The sequence below is a fragment of the Phlebotomus argentipes genome, unplaced genomic scaffold, assembly GCF_947086385.1.
Source record: "Phlebotomus argentipes unplaced genomic scaffold, Phlebotomus argentipes genome assembly contig_33, whole genome shotgun sequence".
Lineage (NCBI taxonomy): Eukaryota > Metazoa > Arthropoda > Insecta > Diptera > Psychodidae > Phlebotomus > Phlebotomus argentipes.
In genome coordinates, this window is record NW_026776167.1 from 1042674 (window position 1) to 1062197 (window position 19524).

At 38.4% G+C, this 19524-nt stretch overlaps 1 protein-coding gene across 3 annotated transcripts; it reads left to right on the forward strand.

Annotated features, from left to right (window-relative positions):
• Nucleotides 1-65: 65 nt before the first annotated feature.
• LOC132256874 (protein spire) lies at nt 66-18477 on the forward strand. Of its 3 annotated transcripts, XM_059753457.1 has the most exons (17): nt 66-869; nt 5718-5752; nt 8417-8534; nt 9370-9461; nt 10694-10811; nt 10873-10949; nt 11046-11075; nt 11183-11425; nt 11772-11886; nt 15320-15441; nt 16131-16278; nt 16377-16430; nt 16622-16968; nt 17046-17147; nt 17209-17394; nt 17458-17687; nt 17745-18477. In XM_059753457.1, the coding sequence occupies exons 1-17, from the start codon at nt 518-520 to the stop codon at nt 17932-17934; spliced, it is 2559 nt and encodes an 852-aa protein (XP_059609440.1). In that variant the 5' UTR covers nt 66-517; the 3' UTR covers nt 17935-18477. The 3 variants fall into 3 exon arrangements, with proteins under 3 accessions (XP_059609440.1, XP_059609443.1, XP_059609442.1); XM_059753460.1 differs by lacking the exon at nt 16377-16430; XM_059753459.1 differs by lacking the exon at nt 11046-11075.
• The last annotated feature ends 1047 nt before the right edge of the window (nt 18478-19524 follow it).

Here is a 19524-nt window from a genome sequence, read left to right on the forward strand (position 1 = left end):
AGTGGCTCAACATGGAAGGTCTGCGTGTGGTTCGCATTCAGTCGCCGAGTCGCATGTTCAGCAGTTGATGTTGAACGCTAGCGGAGCGAAGTTCTGTTCGTACGTGTGTTTATTTTTTCCTGCTCTGCTTCTGTGTTCTCCTTTCCCTTTTTATAATTTACTTTACCGCGTGCCGAGTGCATTGAATGGTGGATGGCATCTCAGTGAGCCGATGGGTTGAATTGTGCGTCCGAGTGTTGGCACCTGTGATGAAAATGCGCAAGTGCATCAAGTGTCAGGAGGTGTAATTTGTGAATACAAGGCATTTTTGCTTCCGGAAACTTCCTGGTCACTCTTCCCAGACGCCTTGGGGCGAATTTGTCGTGTGATTGCGTGCTTATTGGCTCTGGAGCCATGTGACTTCAGTGGCAAGTTGTTTTGGCCAGTGTGTGTGCATTCTGTTGACAACTGTACTGTGATAAGTGTCTGACAATAGAGCTTTCTATCTCGCCTAGAGGAAAGAGAGACAAGCGGGAGGATGAGCAAATTGGCAATGAAGAATGGTGAAACGGCATCAGCTAGTGACGATGCACCAATTCCCGGCCCTAGCCACAGTTCGAAAGCAGCCCGGAGTACGGTGGAGAAGGAGGATCCCCTGTACTCTTGCTCCGATCCTGAGGGCTGCGTGAGTCTCCAGGACATTCTGAAGAGCTTCAACGCCCCAATTTCTGAGGAACAGGCATGGGCGATTGTGAACCGTCTCGTAAGCGCATACAAGGAGATCCTGAGCGCTCCTCAAGGACAGAGGCACGACTTAAGGGTGCCCACGCTGTCCAGGAACTACAAACTGCACCGCGACGGCACGGTTCATGTGCAATTCAGCGGCGAAGGTATGTTTAAAATGCTTTGGATAATTCATGCATGGCACGCAGAGTCTTGCAGCTTTATCGATTTGCACCCTCGGAGGGTGAAATATTCAGAAAGCCACCCTGGTAACTGCCAATGCGGTTTCTCGGCTCAAGTGGCGAATGCAATGGGCAGAATTGCTAGATTCCTTTAAAATGTGGTACAAAACTGAGTTTAACCTCGCTTAATTTGGTCCAAAGTCATGGATTAGATAGAACCCAGTAAACTGGTAATGTGACAGTTTGAGAATTGCTAAGGATATACTTGCAATAACTGCTTTAGGATCTGCATAAAAGCATGATGCAGAAATCCTGCCTTTCCCAGCGAATACATTTGGCTGAGATTGAGTTAAGATCCGTTTGAGTAAATTCAGTAAAAATTAGATAGCAAACCCTAAACGTTTTTGCTCAAACGCCGGTTGATTATATGTTCGCAAGAATAATTAAAGAATTTTGTTTTAGAAAATACGGCTAATGCCAGCAATGAAGATCTCATTTGCATTCGATGGGAATCATGGGTTAAGAACTTTGCGTTGTGAAAGAGCAAACCACAATGAAAAGCCAGCGTTATATATACATTCGAAAGCCGGTAAACCTATGCATTTGCCGAACGGAGAGTTGCTTCGATATATATTTTACCTATTAAATAATTCATTGATGAAGATGGAAGTGAAACCACAAGATTCACTCTTTTATACGTTGCGCTAGACTAATTGCTCAAGGAGCTTCAACATGCCCAACTTTCCGCATTACGAAGCATCACCGTAAGTGAGTGAAAAAATGTGTGTTTTCGCGCATTTTTCTCGTCGCCCAGCTTGAAGGCCTCTCTTGCTGGGCATTGAATATTTCGTGACAAGAATTCTACCCGCTAAATCGCATTGATTATAATGATGGTATTTGTAACAATAGCAGTGCATTGCATTCGCAAGTGCTTGAATTAAAATTCTTTTTCTTTGGCTGCGGAGGAATTCCTCTGGGTGGGAAAAATTGCGCTCTGTGCAGAGAAACACGACTGATTTAATGCTCCCCCATCGTGAAAAAATTATACATATGGAGGGAATGAGAAACTCTTGGAGAGGGGATTTCATGAAGATGATGTGCTTTGCCACAGGGAGTGTAACTTTTGTTTTTTAAACCACATTTCCTTACAATTCTTGCGTATCTGTTACGTCTTCTTTTCTCTTATTGTCTTTTGTAATGCTTGATATGCTGCAAAGAAAGCGCCATCGAGGGCCTTTTTGTGCTCTTAATAGAGTGATTCTTGATATTTCTCACCGGCAGCATAATTTGCAGTCCCATTGTAATTATTCAATTAAGTGCATCTGCGTTGCAAGCCAAAGCATCTGCCGAGAATGAAGATGTTGAATTTTCTCTTCCGTGGCATTTTTCATAAATATTTGGCCTCTGTCACAGTTGAGCGTATGTATTTGTAGGTTTTTGGGACAATTGAGATAGAGATTTTTGGTGTTGGACAATAATTCTTCACCAATGCGATGCGACAATTTGTTGACTCATTCTATCATTAATGATGGCCCCACAAAAGCCATAGTTTGAAGCGAGAGAAAGACATATGCATAGTAGATGAAATGGGAAAAAGGGAAATTGATGCTTATGGTTTTTGGTGGATGCGTGTGTGGGCTGAAGAGTCGCGTAGAATGAATATGCGAAGGCCGAAATGTTTATTCACTTGTGTAGCTGCTGAATGGTTATATGTGGGGAGAAAGAAGAGAAAAATATAAAATATAGCAGATTAGTCTTTTTTTATCTATCGACGAGCACATGATAAGATCAATTGCGACAGAGGGCTTATAAAATCATCCAAACTGGCCTGGCGAAGAAGTCCCACAAAAATTTATCTATCTATATATTTTTTTCTGTTGTGCTGCATTGCCAAATGGGGAAAGTCTTTTCCATTTTGCAATTGGAAATTTTCTCCTCTGCTGAAAATGCCATCAATGGGATCGTTTTTGTCGTGCATTGAATTTTATTGGTTCGCTTCTGTTTTCTCCCTATTTTGGCGCCTTTTTTCTTTAGAGCGATTGTTTGACTTGAAAGCTATGCAGAAAATTAAAAAATTCCTCGTTAATCTTCAAGTCCAATCAATCGTCACATTCTACAAAGGGATTAATTTGTGATTTCTTATCGAGAATTCCATTTTTGAAGTTCGTGCACATGAGCAAAATATGTTTTGAAAGGCACTTTTATGCCTCATTGATAGTTCAATATAAAAATATATGCTTTTTCCTACTATCTCATATTGTATAGTTCATTACCCATTAAATTGGTATCGTGAGAAACGGTGTGAATAGCTAATTTTTTGAAAGAAGATGTAAAAAAGAACGAAACTATCCTATGGTTTATACACAGAGTATATTAGATATTGTGTCAATTCCATAATAAGAAATATTTGCTGAATCTTCTCTCTCCACATACGCAATTATGACACAGACAATTGCTTATGTAGGAAGAAAAAGATGGTGAAGACGCCTCGATGGCTGTGAGAACAATGCGTAGAGATGCAAAAATAAGCTAGAGAAGTGAAGATATTGGGGAAAAGAGGCGCTCAGATTCATTTCACGTTGAAAAAATACAAGAAAACAATAAAACTAATTTAATAAACAATGCCTAGACTTATGTATCTAAATTGATTTCTCTCCCCCTCACCGCAATGTATGCGCATTTTTTCTGTCATGGGTATCATCAGACCCCTCTTCGTGGTCACAGAACTGAACTTCCGGCCGTGGGAGTGAACTTTGGAAAATGTTTCTGACGAGGGAATGTGGATTTGGGCTACCATTACATCACGTCCGTATTTATTCAGTTATCGCCAAAGATTTGACTAACTGTTGTCGTTTATTTTTATCAATCTTACCTGTTGAGTTTTGAGTCATACCTTCTTGAGTTGCTCTTGATAAGTGTATGTCACAAAAGTCAATAAAATGCGTAGTTTTCGTCATTCTTTAGGAGAGACTTATTCACTTTTACGACTTGAAGTGATTATGGTAGACAAGAAAGGTTTAGAAAAAGATTTCAAAATTTTATTTTAAAATGTGACAAAAGCATTGGAAATGACTTGTGCACAATTTCTATTTTATGCTAGAGTCATTCCGAATATTATCTTGAAATTCCTTTTGAAATATTAATGGTGAGTTTAGAGTTGTCTTTCGCAACCAACTAATTTTTGTACCTTTTAAAGTAACATATTCACAAAATCCGCAAGTTTGTCTATTGCAAGAACTCCCGCTAAATCGTGTATTTCTCATCGAGGGAATTTCAGATGATTTTTGTGACCCATTTTGGTGAAAATGTTCTCATTAAATCCACTATATGTTTTCGTGAGCCTCAAATGAATGTATTAATTTTGGGAGCACAATTGTCCATTGAGCTCAAGAGTGCAAATTCTCATGATGGAACGAGAGAAAGAGCGAATTCCAAAGTCACGGTCATGTGGGACATCACGAGGTTTGCTTTCTTTTCCTTCTTACCTAATGGCGATACAGCCTCTTGAAGATGAATGAATAGACTGGAGTGGCCAATTAAAGTAAGAATCGTGTGTGTTGCTTGACACTTTGCACCTTTGTGGGTTTCTCTTAAAAACATATCTCTTCGGCCCAGCCGAAAAGATTAGGTTAATTTAACTTATGTTATATGTCTATATAATACATTCGATGCATAATCTGTTGAGCACTCGGCAATATTTATTCTGAAAATGTTTGTGAGTGTGGCGTTTTTGTTTCATTTCGATCACACAGGAAATACATATTATATCGTTTTGCCGTGCTGGACGGGTTTTGTGCAGTGAACTTGCACATGAAGTCTGACAGGATTTTTTGTCTTGTGAAAAGCTTCAAGTCTGTGCAGTCAATGGGAAGACATTGCCTGGGCCGCGAGTATACATGTTGAACTTGTACGATGGACAATTGAGAAATGCGCCGTGTGCTTTTTGCTTGGCATCAGGAGAGTTATTGTGAATAAGTTACGCATTGAACTGTGTCTGAATGTTAACAATTTTTGCTGCTAATGAAAATAATCTAATATAGAGAAAAGAATGGACTGGAAAAAGAAAAGACAACCGTTTGAAACAAATCGATTTGGATCCGGTGTAAATCAAGCGCGAATGATTAGAGCTGCAAGACAGTCTCTCCCATATGGCTTTCTTGGGCGCGATTAAGACCCCCCTCAAGCCGAAAAAAGTGGCGTGTCTTACGAGAAGGTATTTCATGTTGACCTTCTTTTTTGCGCCTTTTTGTCCATCGTGCTTATCCACGGCGCTGGATTTATCTTCACGGGAGTTTTCTCAATTAAAATCATTTGATGTATTGTTTCTACAGTGAACTTGACATTGGTGGTTTTTTTTCACTTCTGAAGGCATGGCGCTTTGCTCTGGTTAAAACTGATCAGAATGTGCGGATGTCATTTTTTCAACTTACAAATCTCCATTTCGTGTTGGAAACTGAAAGACACACAGCAGATGTGTTTATAAGTATCAAAACTAAGCAGGTGAAATGCAAAACTCTTGTATTTTGCTGCTAAACTGGCCATTAAGGTCATCGAAATGAATATCCTAGTTCAAGGTCCTCTCTCTCTTCGCACGACGCAATTGGTGAATTCTTTTATTATTCTCGCTAACTGGGGGAGTTTGATCAGATTGTCAGATTTTCATGTGCCGTCCAAAGAGTGAAACTAATTAGCATTTTTATATATTTGAAACTCTAGAAAGGCACTAAGCATGAGAAGTCAGTGGCATACAAATTAGTATCATTATTTTAACATCACACAAGCACAGAATATTTTGATACATTAATTAATGAATTTGTATTATTTCCCTTTCAGATGCGCGGAAGTGCGTCGTGACGTCCCAGAAAAAGGTGAGTTTATTAGTTTCGGTAAAAGTATATTAACGATGTTGAGTCTGAGTCTGATTTGAGGCAAATTATTATATTTTGCATAAAAAATATCGTAATTTTTTTTGTATTGAATACAAAATGTTCTTTAATATTTCTTGAATTTCAATTGGAATTCTCGAGAGTTATCTTTTCAAATTGTCTTTTAAGGCATATTTTTCGGTTGGAAATTGTCTAAAAAATCTAAAGTTGAGATCTAGTTTCAGGCGAGAGTTTATGTCTGATCTGAGCGAGATTTTGAGCGCAGTTTTAGTGGTTACTGAGCAGTAACGCTTGTTAGTAAGCCTTCGCACGATTTTATTCACCAGAGAATCAATTTCTCATTCAATACTGTGGCGAGTTGAGTAGAAAAACGTCTCTCTCATTAAACAGATTTAAATATGCATGAAAATTGAAACGGGGTAATTAAAAAGAAGAAGAAAATAGAATAAATTGCTTAGCAGCGGGAGTCTTGAGATTATTGAAACAAGTGTTTGGAAACAGAGAAAGAAAGAGGAGCTGTCGAAGAAAATATTCATATCACGGAGCTGGCAAGAACTTGTGTGACTTGATGTTCTGGGATGTTGTAAAGGTGATGATAAATGATACCACATTACATTAATGTTAATAATTATGTCGTATTGCTATCTCCTTGGCTATCGCAGTGAAACTTGAGACGTTATATTTTTTCGCTTAATACAAATTATGTTTTTGGCAAAATCATCTTAAGAGACATATTAAGTATCTATCCTATGTTAACAAGGTAGTAAAGCAGTGAAATACACTTTTGAGTCAAGATTGGGGTTACGGTACTAATTGGCAGTGTATTACCACATTATTTGGGGGACAAACAGACAAAAAAACAAAAAAGAGACGCGCATAAAACTTCGATACACATTAATTAAAAGGCAACACATTCGTCTTTTACTCTTTCCGTACTCTCAGTGTAACAAAGAATAGTCACAATCTAATCAATCTTTCAGCAGTACATTTTGGTGCTATCTTATCACACTTCAGTTTGTTTTTAGGCATAGAATTGTGCCACTATCGTGGAAGTTTTTTTCCATTATAGTTGGCATGATGAGCATTTTTGGTATGGTAAAAAAGGAAGGTGCGAAAAGCTAGTCTTGAGAGAAAAGCCATGTGATTTTTTGTAATCACGTGAAAGTGATAATAAAATTGTCGTGATTATCGGGAAGGAATGAAATACGTAAAGAGATGTGATTGGAATCAGTTACGTGGTTGAGACACAATCGCCATCGCGGAGAGACGATTTTAATTCATGATAACTGGCGGTTTATTCATGCTCAGACTGGCTAATTATTGTGAAATTGTCATGTCTTTTATGGTATTCTCTAGTGAGGATTGAAAAATAGTTGCATTGGGCGAAAATTGACCGAAAATAAAATGATCCCTTTGACCCGCGGGATCTGTGTCAATATGTATGCCGTACATGATTTGCCATAAGCGAAAATTCCACTATATCCATTTGCTCGCCTTTATGATCTCGCAATGACTTTTGTCATGGATTTAGAGTGGCCAGAAGCGGTGGTGTTGAAATTTTTTAGTGGTGAATTTGGCGGTTGAAGGAACTTTTGCATAACAGCGAGAGAAAGAGAGTCACTGGATGGCAGGGATTCGTGAAATAAATCGCGCAATTTCTTCGACTCCATTGCATTAATTTGCCATTAAATATTCCTCGGCATTTTCATGTTGTGAGACTCTGGATCCATTGGTATGGTGAGAGGGAGTATTGGCAGATGATAGGCGCGCTTACAAGAATGAAGAGGAAGGAGAAATTGTAAAGAGATAACTATCATAACTGCTGTTGGTGCGATGACCCAAATAGCATGGAGAGATTCATATGAAAAATTATTCTTCTACATAGAAAGACAATGTTGTCTCTCACTCAAATGCTTATTGAAGAGATTTGTCTTGCCATCTAAACAGCTACACTGTGCGGAGAGAAAACTTCTCACACAGCGCGTCTCGTGAAATGGAAGAAGGTGTTTTGATAAATCGAATTAAAATTGTTCGCAGACATAATTTCATATAATAAAAATGAATAATATTAAGTGACACGACTCACTTTGTGGCACTGTCTCGAGAGATCGCACCTGACAATGGGCTATTCTTCCCGCTCGTCCCAACGCACTCTGGCTAATAATTTAAGTATTTCGAGCGTGTGAGATATTTCCATTGCAAATGCAGTCAGAATAGCACCTGGATGGTGAAACTGCCGATTAATTGGCTCTGCAACAAGAGCATAATGTGATTATTTGGGCATAAAATCCAACAAATTCCCTCATTGTCCGACTTTACGTTTGATTAAACGCACAATTGTACCATTAAACTGAAATTGAAGATTATTCACAGGGCTACAGATCGCGCAGAAAGCTAGAATTGGTGAATGTTTCTTTCTTTTTTTTGCACATTAAGCATTTGTTCAGAGAGCATGAATAGGACTCAAATATACTAGAATTAAAATGACAATCAAACGGAAGAAAATTTCAAGAGGCTCAAAATTGTTCTCTCTTGTAGCGGAATAAAATAAATAAATATCACTAGAAAAGATTGAATGTGTGGTTAAAAAGTGTTGATTTTTCGTGCTTATTCCAACAATTTCATGTGTTTCCCTTTTGGCTGCAGGTCCTCCAGAGGATTGGGGTAATTGTCTACAAAGCTCTCGACTACAGTTTCTCGCATGATGAGGAGTGCGTCGTATCTCAAGAACTTGATCAACTGATAAATGTGATGACTTACGAAGGTAAGCATTCCATTGTGCGTGGCACTTGCATCAACTCTAATTAGCTGGGATTCTTCATATAATTCAAATTTCGCAGCTTCTGTTGTCGATGAAAGACTTGCTTGCTTAGGTGTGAATTTAAAATTCAAAATATAGACAGTGATGATGATTCAAATTGAGATTATATAATTTAAATAATCCTCCTTCGAAAAAAATTCCTCGTCATTGTGCAAGACGTTCAAATTCACGAAATTGTGTTGTGGGTTGAAATATTATAATTTGGGCTTCAAAAATTTAGATTTTGTGTATATTTTTGGCAAAAATATCGTATTTCTTAAACATATAAAGTCAAATATTTTAAGGACTTAGGTAATATAATAAAATAATTTGAAATTTATTCAATTATGATTATTACTTTTCATTTTTACAACTGTTAATTATATGTAGTTATGAAAGAAGTTTGTCATTTTGAAACAATTCCGTATCTAGATTATCACATGTTTTTCTGCGTTAATATAAATCTAAGTAAGAATTTACTGGGCATTTGAATTGACAACCGTTGAAATCACAGCATTATAAGGTGATTCAGCTTATTTATTCTTTCTCTTATGGTTTCTCTAAATGCTGAGAAAATGAAGCAAGATCGTCTCTTCTCAGTCATAGGCAAACAACCATGGATGTTTGTTCTGAACGAAATATGTACACAGTGTGAGATTGAGAATGATGTTACAATAAAAATGTAATGTGTGGGAGAGCGAGATAAAAATGTTATTATCTTAGATTGTCTGACACTGTAACGCTCTTTACAGGTGAATGATGATGATGAAGGAAGGATTTAAGTATCGTTTATTTTCAGATGTAGATGACGAGGGCATCGAGAGGGACTCGGAGGACGCTGTGGAGGGAGAGAAGTTCGTGGAAACCAAAGAAATGGATCATGTGCTGGAAGTAAGTTGATTTGCATGTGGACATTAATTGTTCTGGCGTAGTACGAGTGAATGTTTTGATTGTGCGGAATTTCTCTCACTCAATCATTTTATTATTAATTCTGTTTGCGAGCGAAAGTTTTTAGTATATAAAATTGGAAAGGAAGTTGGGTAAATGCGGCTGAAGACGCATATTTCTCCCTGTTGCACATGTATAAGATTGCTTAATTGAAAATCTTACAATAAATATGATGTATAAAATCGACATGTGATTAGCGAAAGAAAAAGAGTGGAAGGAATGCATGGGCAAATTGTTATGAATCCATAATGGACCTTGAAGTAATAGACCGTTTTCCACACCTTCAACAATGCGAAATGTAACTTGTTTGACTGACAAACTATGAGGAAGTGTTTCGACGAAAAGGAAAATCATATGCCGAATATTTTGTCTATTCATAATAATTGCACACAATCAATTGAGTAATTAATTAGTATAAAGCAATGGCGCCGAATAGTGGGCATGAATTGAATCTGGGGAATTGAGGCGTGCGATATGCATTTATCTGTGTCAATCTCTCAGATTGATTTGCGCACTACAGAGGCGTTGAAAGAGAGTCTTTTCGGGTAAGCCTGGTGGAATATCTGCCGAGTATTCTATGAGTAAGACAAACATGTGAATAGTCGTTATTGCATAATAATCGCTCTTTATGCATTAGAACCATCCCACATTGCGGACAAGCCCAATTTATATTTGCCTTTTCACTCACTTTATACATATACGCCAAGCTAGACTATTTAGGAGACCATTTTTCGTATCCACAATGCACAGACTGTGAAATGCTGAGTGTGCCTTTCTGAATAAATCTTATTCTGTCATGTAGAGAGGCCACAACTGAGCAGTGCAAATTCTCTCTTTATTGAGAGGAGAGACTGAGAGAAAGATTCGAAAAAGACTTTTTCCTTCCGTGATAAAAATCTTCACGTTGGTTCGATGTTGAATTGCAAAATGCTACAAGAGTGTAATTTATTCGGGGGGTTTCTTAATGTCCATTTCTTCTATACGATGCACACAAGCGGGCGCGCATAGAAAATAATTTGTTGTGTCATTTGCACTTTCCAATACAATTTTGCTCAGTTGTCAACATTAGAAATATCCTCACGTTGAATATTTACAAAAGCACATAGATTTTCTTTTAATTGAATGATATTTTTTACTTAGTCTTGACATATCGTTTGTACTTTCTTTCCCAACAGCTCTGCTCAAAACGTGTTTCACTGTCATTTCCAAATGATCACTACAAAGCTGTGTGTCGTGCACTCGCCACCGAGAGTATAGAATTGCGAATATTTCTGCAAAAAGTACTGCAAGGAGGTAATTTGCCCTTTTGTGTTCTATCAAGAAGTTTCCTCTTCTAATTTATTGTTTCTTGCAGAGTCGGAATCACTTCGAATACAAGCTGATGCGGAGACATCGCAGCAGGAATTAGATAAGCTAGGTTTCAATGATTGGGTGAGTTTTTACCTGTTGAAGTATTTTCTTCCGGGAGATCGAGGTTATTGCACTTGTCTGATTCTTCAATATCTCTTTCAATGCTTTGCGAAATAGTCTGAAGTTAGAATATGGAGAGCATTGCAAGTATGTTGGGAGACATCATCGCTATTACATATACATGTTTTGATTAATTCCATCAAGTATACTTTATTACAACTAATACTTGCCTTTTTTCTTCTTTCTCATCAAAGGCTCGATTCTGGATGCAAGTCGTGGATGAGCTGAGAAGAGGTGTAAGACTTAAAAAGTGTTCTTTTTCCCGAACACCCGTTGAATACGAATTGACTCCATATGAAATCCTGATGGAGGATATTCGGTCCAGGAAGTACAACTTGAGGAAAGTAATGGTGAACGGTGACATTCCGCAGAGGGTGAAAAAGGATGCTCACGCGGTGATCCTTGAGTTTATACGATCGAGGCCGCCACTGAAAAAGGTGACTTCAAAATTCTACAACTTCATATCGCATGAGAAAAAAAATAGAAGAATCATGTTTATTTTCGCTTATCAAAGACAAAGGTGTGAAATCACTTAATGAGGTCTAATGGGAATAGATAGTAGAAACCTTCACAAGGTCGATTGCATAGGTTCATATTTGAGTAATAATCTATCATTAGAGCTGTAAAGAAAGACAGTCTATTTGCGTCACACTTTCGACACTCCAGATGAAGAGGGTGTGAGGAAATGTGTGCTCATATTTTGGGATATGAAATCACCATAGGAAGAATGCTCAAAAAATATGCCCTAATTTTGCTTACTCTCACCTTCGAATGTCTTTTCAGGCCTCAGAGAGGAAATTGCCGCCGCTCAAGACGAAGCCAACTCCGCGAGATCAACTCTTGGACTCAATACGTAAAGGTCGAGTTCTGAAGCCAATTCCACGACACAAGACAAGACGTGAGTTTCACCTGAAAGTCTCTAATGCATTTCAATTGGGGGTGGACTTCTTCACTATGCAAAGAATAAATCTCTCAAGATTTGGCTCACTGACTCAAGAGAAGTGATTGGCTTTGTTGCCTGTCAATCATCTCAAGCTTCTTCTATCAATCGAGCGATACCGCACCTCATACTGAGAGAGAGAGAGATTCACCTTTCCCCAAAGACATGCAATTGAAAGTCAATTTGGTACGTGGAAGAAGTCAAGGTATTGGGGTCTTTCTGCACCATTTGGTGTATCAATTTTGTGGGGCAGCAGAAACAGGTTGTTGGCTGCAGTGTTATTCTTTGTGTTTGCATTTTGGTCTGTTTCTCTGTTCTCAAATGATTAAATGTGTGTATGTCAATAAGGAGTAATCCACCGTGTCGTGATGGAATTGATGAAGCACGCAAAGGAATTTTTGTACATCGGAATTATTTTTTCATTAATACAATAGCGGAAATTTGGAGGTTTTAATGACAGCTTCATTTAAAAAACTCGTCTTTAGTTTCTTATTTTACTTTGATAGATGAAATTTATTAAAAAGAATTTCTAGTATCATTAACATGAAATTTGATGCAACATCTCTTTATTTTTATAATAAATCTTTTGTCAGCAAAAGAAATAAAATTACAACAAGGTTTTGCATGATCAAACATTAAAGTTCACTACTCTGCAGTCACGCGTATGTGTTTGATTATGGTCGGATGTAAGAGATCTTATTTTAAAATCTGAACAGCATAACGCCATTGTATAGGCAATTCTGCATGTTTTTGTGGGTTTCTTTTGAGCCATGCTGATGATTTCTGCACTGCATGTAAGTGGTAATGTGGCAATTCTGAGTCCCCAAACAATATCACTCCCAATCCTATTGAATATCAGAGTTTATGATTGTGTTTCACTTTCCTCCAACAGCATTCAATCAAAATTAGATCGCCAGGCATACAAAAGATATCTAGGTGTTTGCAGACAGATTAGTCGGTGTGTTTCCTCATCCCAGGTGTGAGTGACCTCAATACCTCACCAAACATTCTCTTTCATCTGCCCCATACTCGGTTTCACACGTGAAGCTCTGGGATGATTGATCTTTGCGAGTGCGGTGGGGATTTTAATTACCTCCGAAATTGAGAGGTTTTTAAGTATTCTTGTAGATGTAGAATGAAAATCTCTCATGGTCAGTGGTTGGTCTTTAGGTGTGTTTTGTGAATGGAATGTTATGGGAATGAAACTGGTTGACGGTCGCTAAGTAGTGGCATTTCCTGAGAAGTGTGACAAAAAGGTGTCTGCTGTGGTTGATCTTTCTTCAGCCATCAGAGTGGTATGGTCAGCGGTGCTGTCAGTTTCAAGTGATCTTGTATAATTCTTACGTTGGTGGTCTATTGAAGAAGAGAGTGTGCTTAAGTGATCATGAAAGGTTATTGTCGCTTTTATTCTTTGGCTATTATTTTCAATCTATTCTCCAACCGCACAGAAGAGCGGAAACAACTTCTTCTTCAAGATGATTTTTAATGTCAGAGAAAGTGTGTCTCGAAGATGCTGTGTATGGTTATTTAAATTGATAGGTTTTTGTGTGTGAGCAACATTACCCAGTACTTCATGATGAAATTTCGCTTCCGCGATAATGATGTTGCGCGCATCTTGGCATAAAAAATCCCTTTATAATGATAGAATCTTCATATCGTATTTATGACTGTTTGTAAGGCATCGCCTGAGATTGTTTAAATGTCTCTAGCAAATCTTCATCTTACACGCTTTTATTTCGCTACAGTGATTTGTGTGTTAGACGCGCCTTATGAAATGTGGTGGTTTCATCATGTTCTACTTACAGATCTGTGAAAGAGATGTACTGTGATGCTGGTACTTGTGTTTTTAAGTGGTCATCCATGCCAAAAATTCCGCCATTTATCACACAGTCGAATTTCCTGATACATATTCACAGGCAAAATCTCACAAGTATTTTGGTCGTGGGCGCGCGTTGGTTCCGCGCCGACGCGAAATGTTGCTGGAATTGAATGGGCATAAGAAGAGCGTGTATAGCGATGGAGAGTAAAAAAGAGAGAGTTCCAGCGTCGCTACCGCGTTCAGTTCCTCTTGGCATCTTGAGGTGGTCCGTCGTATTGAAGTGCTGGCTATTGTCTCTGGGAAACATTTTTACCTTAATTGGCGTTACAAATCGCCATCCGTTAGACGCGCTGCTCCATTTCTTGCACCTCATTTACGGGTTCGAAGTTCGCAGACAAGAAAGTGCAGATTGTATCACAGCCCAGGAGACGATCCCATCATGTGGTGTTCTCTATAGATTGTACAATAGCGGAGATATGCTATAAATCAGCTGTTTCGGGTCTACGGCGCATCGGATCGATAGAATTGCCTTCTCATGTGAAAATGTCGGATTCCAAGTGGCCTTAGTGGTGAAAATTCTTCTCAGATAGAAGAACAAACAGTCTCCTTCTCATCAGATCGATATCTCTATGTGCTTCTTCTCAGTGCCTCCAGTCCAGTGATTGATATTGGAGTTTTTCATCCAAAGGAGTGTGACGCATTGGGTCGATTTCCTTGGGTCGGCGCCCCAAATTCTAATAAAAAACTTCCCATTGTGTGTTTAGTGTTATGCTAGTGGGCAAGAACTCCCCAGATGCTCCGCCATGTGGTGTGGACGCGGCCAGGGACTCGCTGTATTGTCCTCAAGAGCCCCCAAGAGCGGCCCCGCGCGGTCATCCACCTACACCAAAGCCACGTTCAGGTACAATATGGAGACATTTTCCCTTGATATACATAACTGTTGCAATTCTCCAGTGTGCCCCAATTAGGGTGGACGGAAAATCGATATAAATAGAATTTCAGGAACCCTCAGCAAATTGGAATAAAATTACAGTTTTCCTAAGGTCTTACGTAAGGCCGGAAAATGGTGATGAACTTTCAAAAATTATCAGGGCCTTAATGAATTCTACTCTCTCGACAAGTTGGGTGTTTCTTTTTATTAATGTATCAATGTTAATTTGCTAGATGAGACCATGCATGATTACAATAATCTTATTTAATTCGCGTGCTACTGTGCAATACCACATGAATTTAGATTTATTAAACATTAACCATTTCACTCAATTGGTGCTCTTATTAGACCGCAAAAATTTTATCGTGATCAAATGGTTATCAATTCCTTGCTAAGTGTATTTTCTGAGGGAAAAACGTGTCCCATTGAGCCACATCTTAGGTGTGCTGAGTGAGTCAGAAAAGCAAAGAAATGTGCGCCTGTGAGATAACAAAAGTATTACTTTTCACTTAATTACTCAAGTGATTAAGCAAATGTTTTCTTTAGGAAATAATATCGCCTGTACCAGAATTTATATGATGTGTGAAAAGATGTTCCAGCACTTGTGTAATATGCTCATTAGATATTGTCTCTCTTTGCAGTTTTAAATTCTTGCCAGATGGACAATGTTAAGCGTGGAGAAACTCCGTGTGATTCGCAGCCAACGTCATCACCGAGAACAAGTCGACAGAGATTAATTCCTGTTGATCCCTTACTATTCCAGGTCAGTTGTAAAAGTAATTTTCACATGAAGTTCAACGCTCCAATGAATTCGCAGAATGTGTTAAAAATGACAGAATTACGGGACACTATACACAACTTTATATGCAGAAACTGACATTAGTTATTATTACGTCAACACTGTCTAAAGAGAATTTACAGGGTTCGTGAAATTTTTTACAAATACCTGTAAAAAATAAAGAATTCTTATTAGCGTAGAGAAAATCGTAGTTCTGCATTCCAGATGCTTACGTAGCAGCATCTGTAGGATATGCGGTCATCGTTTTCCTCGTTTGCCATCGTTTGCAGAATCGTTTTCCTTATATACATATGTGAAAGCACATTTGAAAATACGGAATTCTTCTTTTAATTCCAAAAGCTATATCCATAAGCAACAATCTTTAGTTCACAGTTGTGCTCTGAATTTTGAAATACCTCATGAGAATTTTGGTGTTGTACAATTTGTCTACCTTCATTGGCATATCTCGTGGTTCAATTGTGAGTGTTGTCTGAATAAGAGCACTCTACAATTGTGCAAATGTCTCCCTTTCATCTCGAGATTAATAATGGTTGTGTGTGTGTGTGGCGCGCGTTGCAAAATTGCATGGCCATTACAATCGTGACTGGCGAAAAATCGCTCTCGAAATTTTACCATAATGGCTAATGGTATGTTTGCATTGGTTTGCTTTGCAGGATGAGGAGCTTTGCTATGAGCCGGGCCAGACTTACGATGAAGTGGTGCTGAGGAATGACGGATCATCCGTGAGTAGCGGTGAACGGCGAGAGGAGTCCAACAATGAGAACAATCCCAACAGTGTCAATACAGTTCTTCGGAGGACCAGTAAATCCAAATTTTTCTCTCTAGACATTTTTATAGAGTTCTTCAAGAAGACATGAGATGATTAACTTTCGAAATTATCAATGCAATCATTGTTTCAGGAAACACAATCACTCACGATGAATATCATAGATTCTGTGACACGGCTTTAGAATGTAAATAAGACATGTTATCCCTTATCAAATAGTGTCTTCTTCTCATGCTTCCAATTCTATTTTCTGCAATATAGAGACAAATTATTAGACTTATGAACTGCTTCTCGAGTTATTATTTGCCTTAGTTAGTCACTCTGTGGATGCGAATATGATGTGCAGATCATGCTTTAATGTCTTGTCGTATTTTGCAGCGTATGACTTGGCCACGCAATGCGAGTCGAGGAGAGCCTCAATGAGACGTCACACCATCGTCGGATGCCATCAGGGCGTGCCGGAATGTCAATCCATGCCACCATCTAGGCCGGAGTCTCGCCAGTCGGAGCACCCGGTGAATGTGTCGGCAACAGAAAATCTCAGCTCAATGGAGACATGGTCGAAAAATAGTCTGGACGAAAAGGAGTGGAAAGAGGCAAATATCAGTGACCGGCTGTCGCTCACTCTCAAGGAGATCATGCATATCAGATCAGTCATCACGAAGGCAGACCTCGAACTTCTGCCCGTAGAGGTGAAGATTAAGGAGGATGTGGAGAAGAGAAAGGTATAATAGAGATTGCTGATTGGCTTTCAGTCCTGGAGCGTCTGCTAAATATCTCTCTATTTTTCTGTTGCCTGAAGGTATGCTTCCTGTGTTTAAAGACGCGCTTTAGCATTTTTGGCCCTTGGGGTGTTCTCTGTAAGCTGTGTCAAAAAACTGTGTGTTCCAAATGCTACTCAAAAGTAAGAAGGATCAACTTTACGTCCCTGGACAATTGGTTAACTGATTTTCCTTTGACTACAGATGAGAATTCCAACCGAACACTTTCGTAATGTTCCCGTAATGCTGCTCTCGCCATCACTGGTGAGTAGTCCAACTACTTCTGGAGCTCCATCGCCAAGCCACAACAACCACGGAACAGGTGTGGACATGGAGTCATTTCCACGATCACTGATGGAGAGACTCTTGCGGCCTGAGTCTGATAGGAAGGTCTTTATAATCTTTCTTTATTGCTCATTTGCCGAAGATTTGAATTTTTCCATGCTATTTCAGACTCGAAACACCGTGGGAAGCGCGCCTTCTTCTCCTAAGCATCAAAGATCCACATCAAGTACTCCTGGATCGAGCATTGTGGTGGAAGCAGCAGTTTCATCTGGCCTGAAAGACCCAATTTCGGCAACGAGAATCTCATCTATCATGTCACGAAGTATGGAAGGACCACGAAGTCTTCCTCCTCAGAGTCCGGCTCGTCCGCACTCTAACAGCAGTACGCTGGACAGAAGGTTTCCCCATCAAACTCTTTGTCTTAAACATTCCTTAACCATCTTTTACTCATCCAGGAATAGATTTACTACACTAACGGCAGAGCAGAAGGAAGGTCTTCGCGGTGAATTGATGGCCGTATGCAACGATTGTCGCGGTCTCGTACTGGAGATTATCAGATCATCGCGACAGACACGCTCCACAGCCCGGAATATTGTGCTGAAGAATTTGACTTTAGACCTCTCGCCAGTGTACAAGAGATGGTAAATTCCAGAGGCACTGCAGTGAGTATTCTGCGATATTTTTTCAAAGAGGCTACAAAAAGAGTATTGCAAATTATTTTCATATTCGTTTTTATGGAAATGAGAACAGAGAAAAAGAATGAGCAATGATGTGAGGAATTAAGCAGAAAATGATATAATGTATTGAAAGGAAATATAAGCAAACATTCCGTATTCAACCCTTTTTCTTCGATCTCCTAATAGCAAAAAGTGTGAGAATTTGGTTTGTTTTCTCGTTGAATAAAATCAAGTGTGGAGAACGCTTAATTGTTAAAAATTCTTTGAATTATGAGACACACCGTGTGAGAAGAGTTCTAAATAAATATAGAGGCACAATGTTTTAGAAGAGAAAAAATACAAGTATTTATCCAATGTTCTTTCCTGACAAACCTTTTTTGCATTCTGTAAAAAAAAATATAAGACTAAATGTAGAAATTTAATTTTAAATAAAAAGGAATATATTTAAATTTCATATCGTTATATGATAAAAATGTACTAATTATAATTTTCTCAATAAATGAATTATAAGAATGTCAGTTAATAAATAATATTTAAATGAATTGATTTTGTTTATTTATTGCCAGAAAAAATGTTTAAAATATTCGCTGTTCAATCTCCACTTTTCCGGCTGTATATTATCTATCCACTAGATGGCGGTGTTATCCAGAAAAATTTCGAAATACAAAATATAACTGGTAAGCACAAAAATTCAAGATACACAACGGCAACTTTCTCTATTATCTATCTTACCGTAGAGTAGCTAATCACTAACTGACATATAGAGAAATTAATAATATAAATAGGTCCAAGAAATATACTTCTAACAGATTTAATTTTGCAGTGTCTTTTTGTTAGGAATCCATCGAATTGTGAGAAAATTTCTGTTGATTTATTGAGAGACTCGTCATTCCTTATTTTGTACATATATTTTAATTTCATACTTTCCCTACAGTTAATATTAAGATAATCGTAAAATCATGTCTACCAATGCTACTATCAAATTGAAAATATTTGATTGATTTTCAAATTAAATTTGCGACAAATAATGTTTCTTTTGCATAGACATAGATTAGAGATTCAATTCAAATATTAAATATATTTCATAGCTTAATATTTGGCATATTTTGAGATTATTTACATATTAAATTATTCGCATACGTTTGGAAGTATCCCAACGCCTAAGATTATATTCTAAATGAACTTGCAATATTTTCTCCTTCAAAATACAAACATACCGAGATATTGTACTCATGAACGGATTTCATTCATGGATTAATCAAACCGATTTATCAGCTTATCTCCAAGCAGTGCATCTGAGGCAACGCAACAATGTTATATTGCGGCTGTAAATCGCTGCTTTGTATGATGTCAACCGCGAAACAGTGGTGCTGGCGCTAGTTCTTGTAAAAAATTCCACCCACACGTAATCTGCGGTTTTACAGCAGCCAAATGTTCATTTTTCAATCATGACGTGTCCCGAATTTCACATTTCCAGACACCAAATTAACCCTTTTTCAGGCTTAATCCGCGTGTGGCCCGGCATAGGTCCTTTCGCAAATTAATCCACGTGGCAAAT

Bases quoted from the DNA above. Each gene is read 5' to 3' on its own strand.
- LOC132256874 (XM_059753457.1), top strand. From the start codon at position 518: ATGAGCAAATTGGCAATGAAGAATGGTGAAACGGCATCAGCTAGTGAC. The intron at 15,442-16,130 runs GTCAGTTGTAAA...TTTGCTTTGCAG, and splicing joins TTGATCCCTTACTATTCCAG to GATGAGGAGCTTTGCTATGA. The intron at 17,395-17,457 runs GTCTTTATAATC...ATGCTATTTCAG, and splicing joins GGCCTGAGTCTGATAGGAAG to ACTCGAAACACCGTGGGAAG.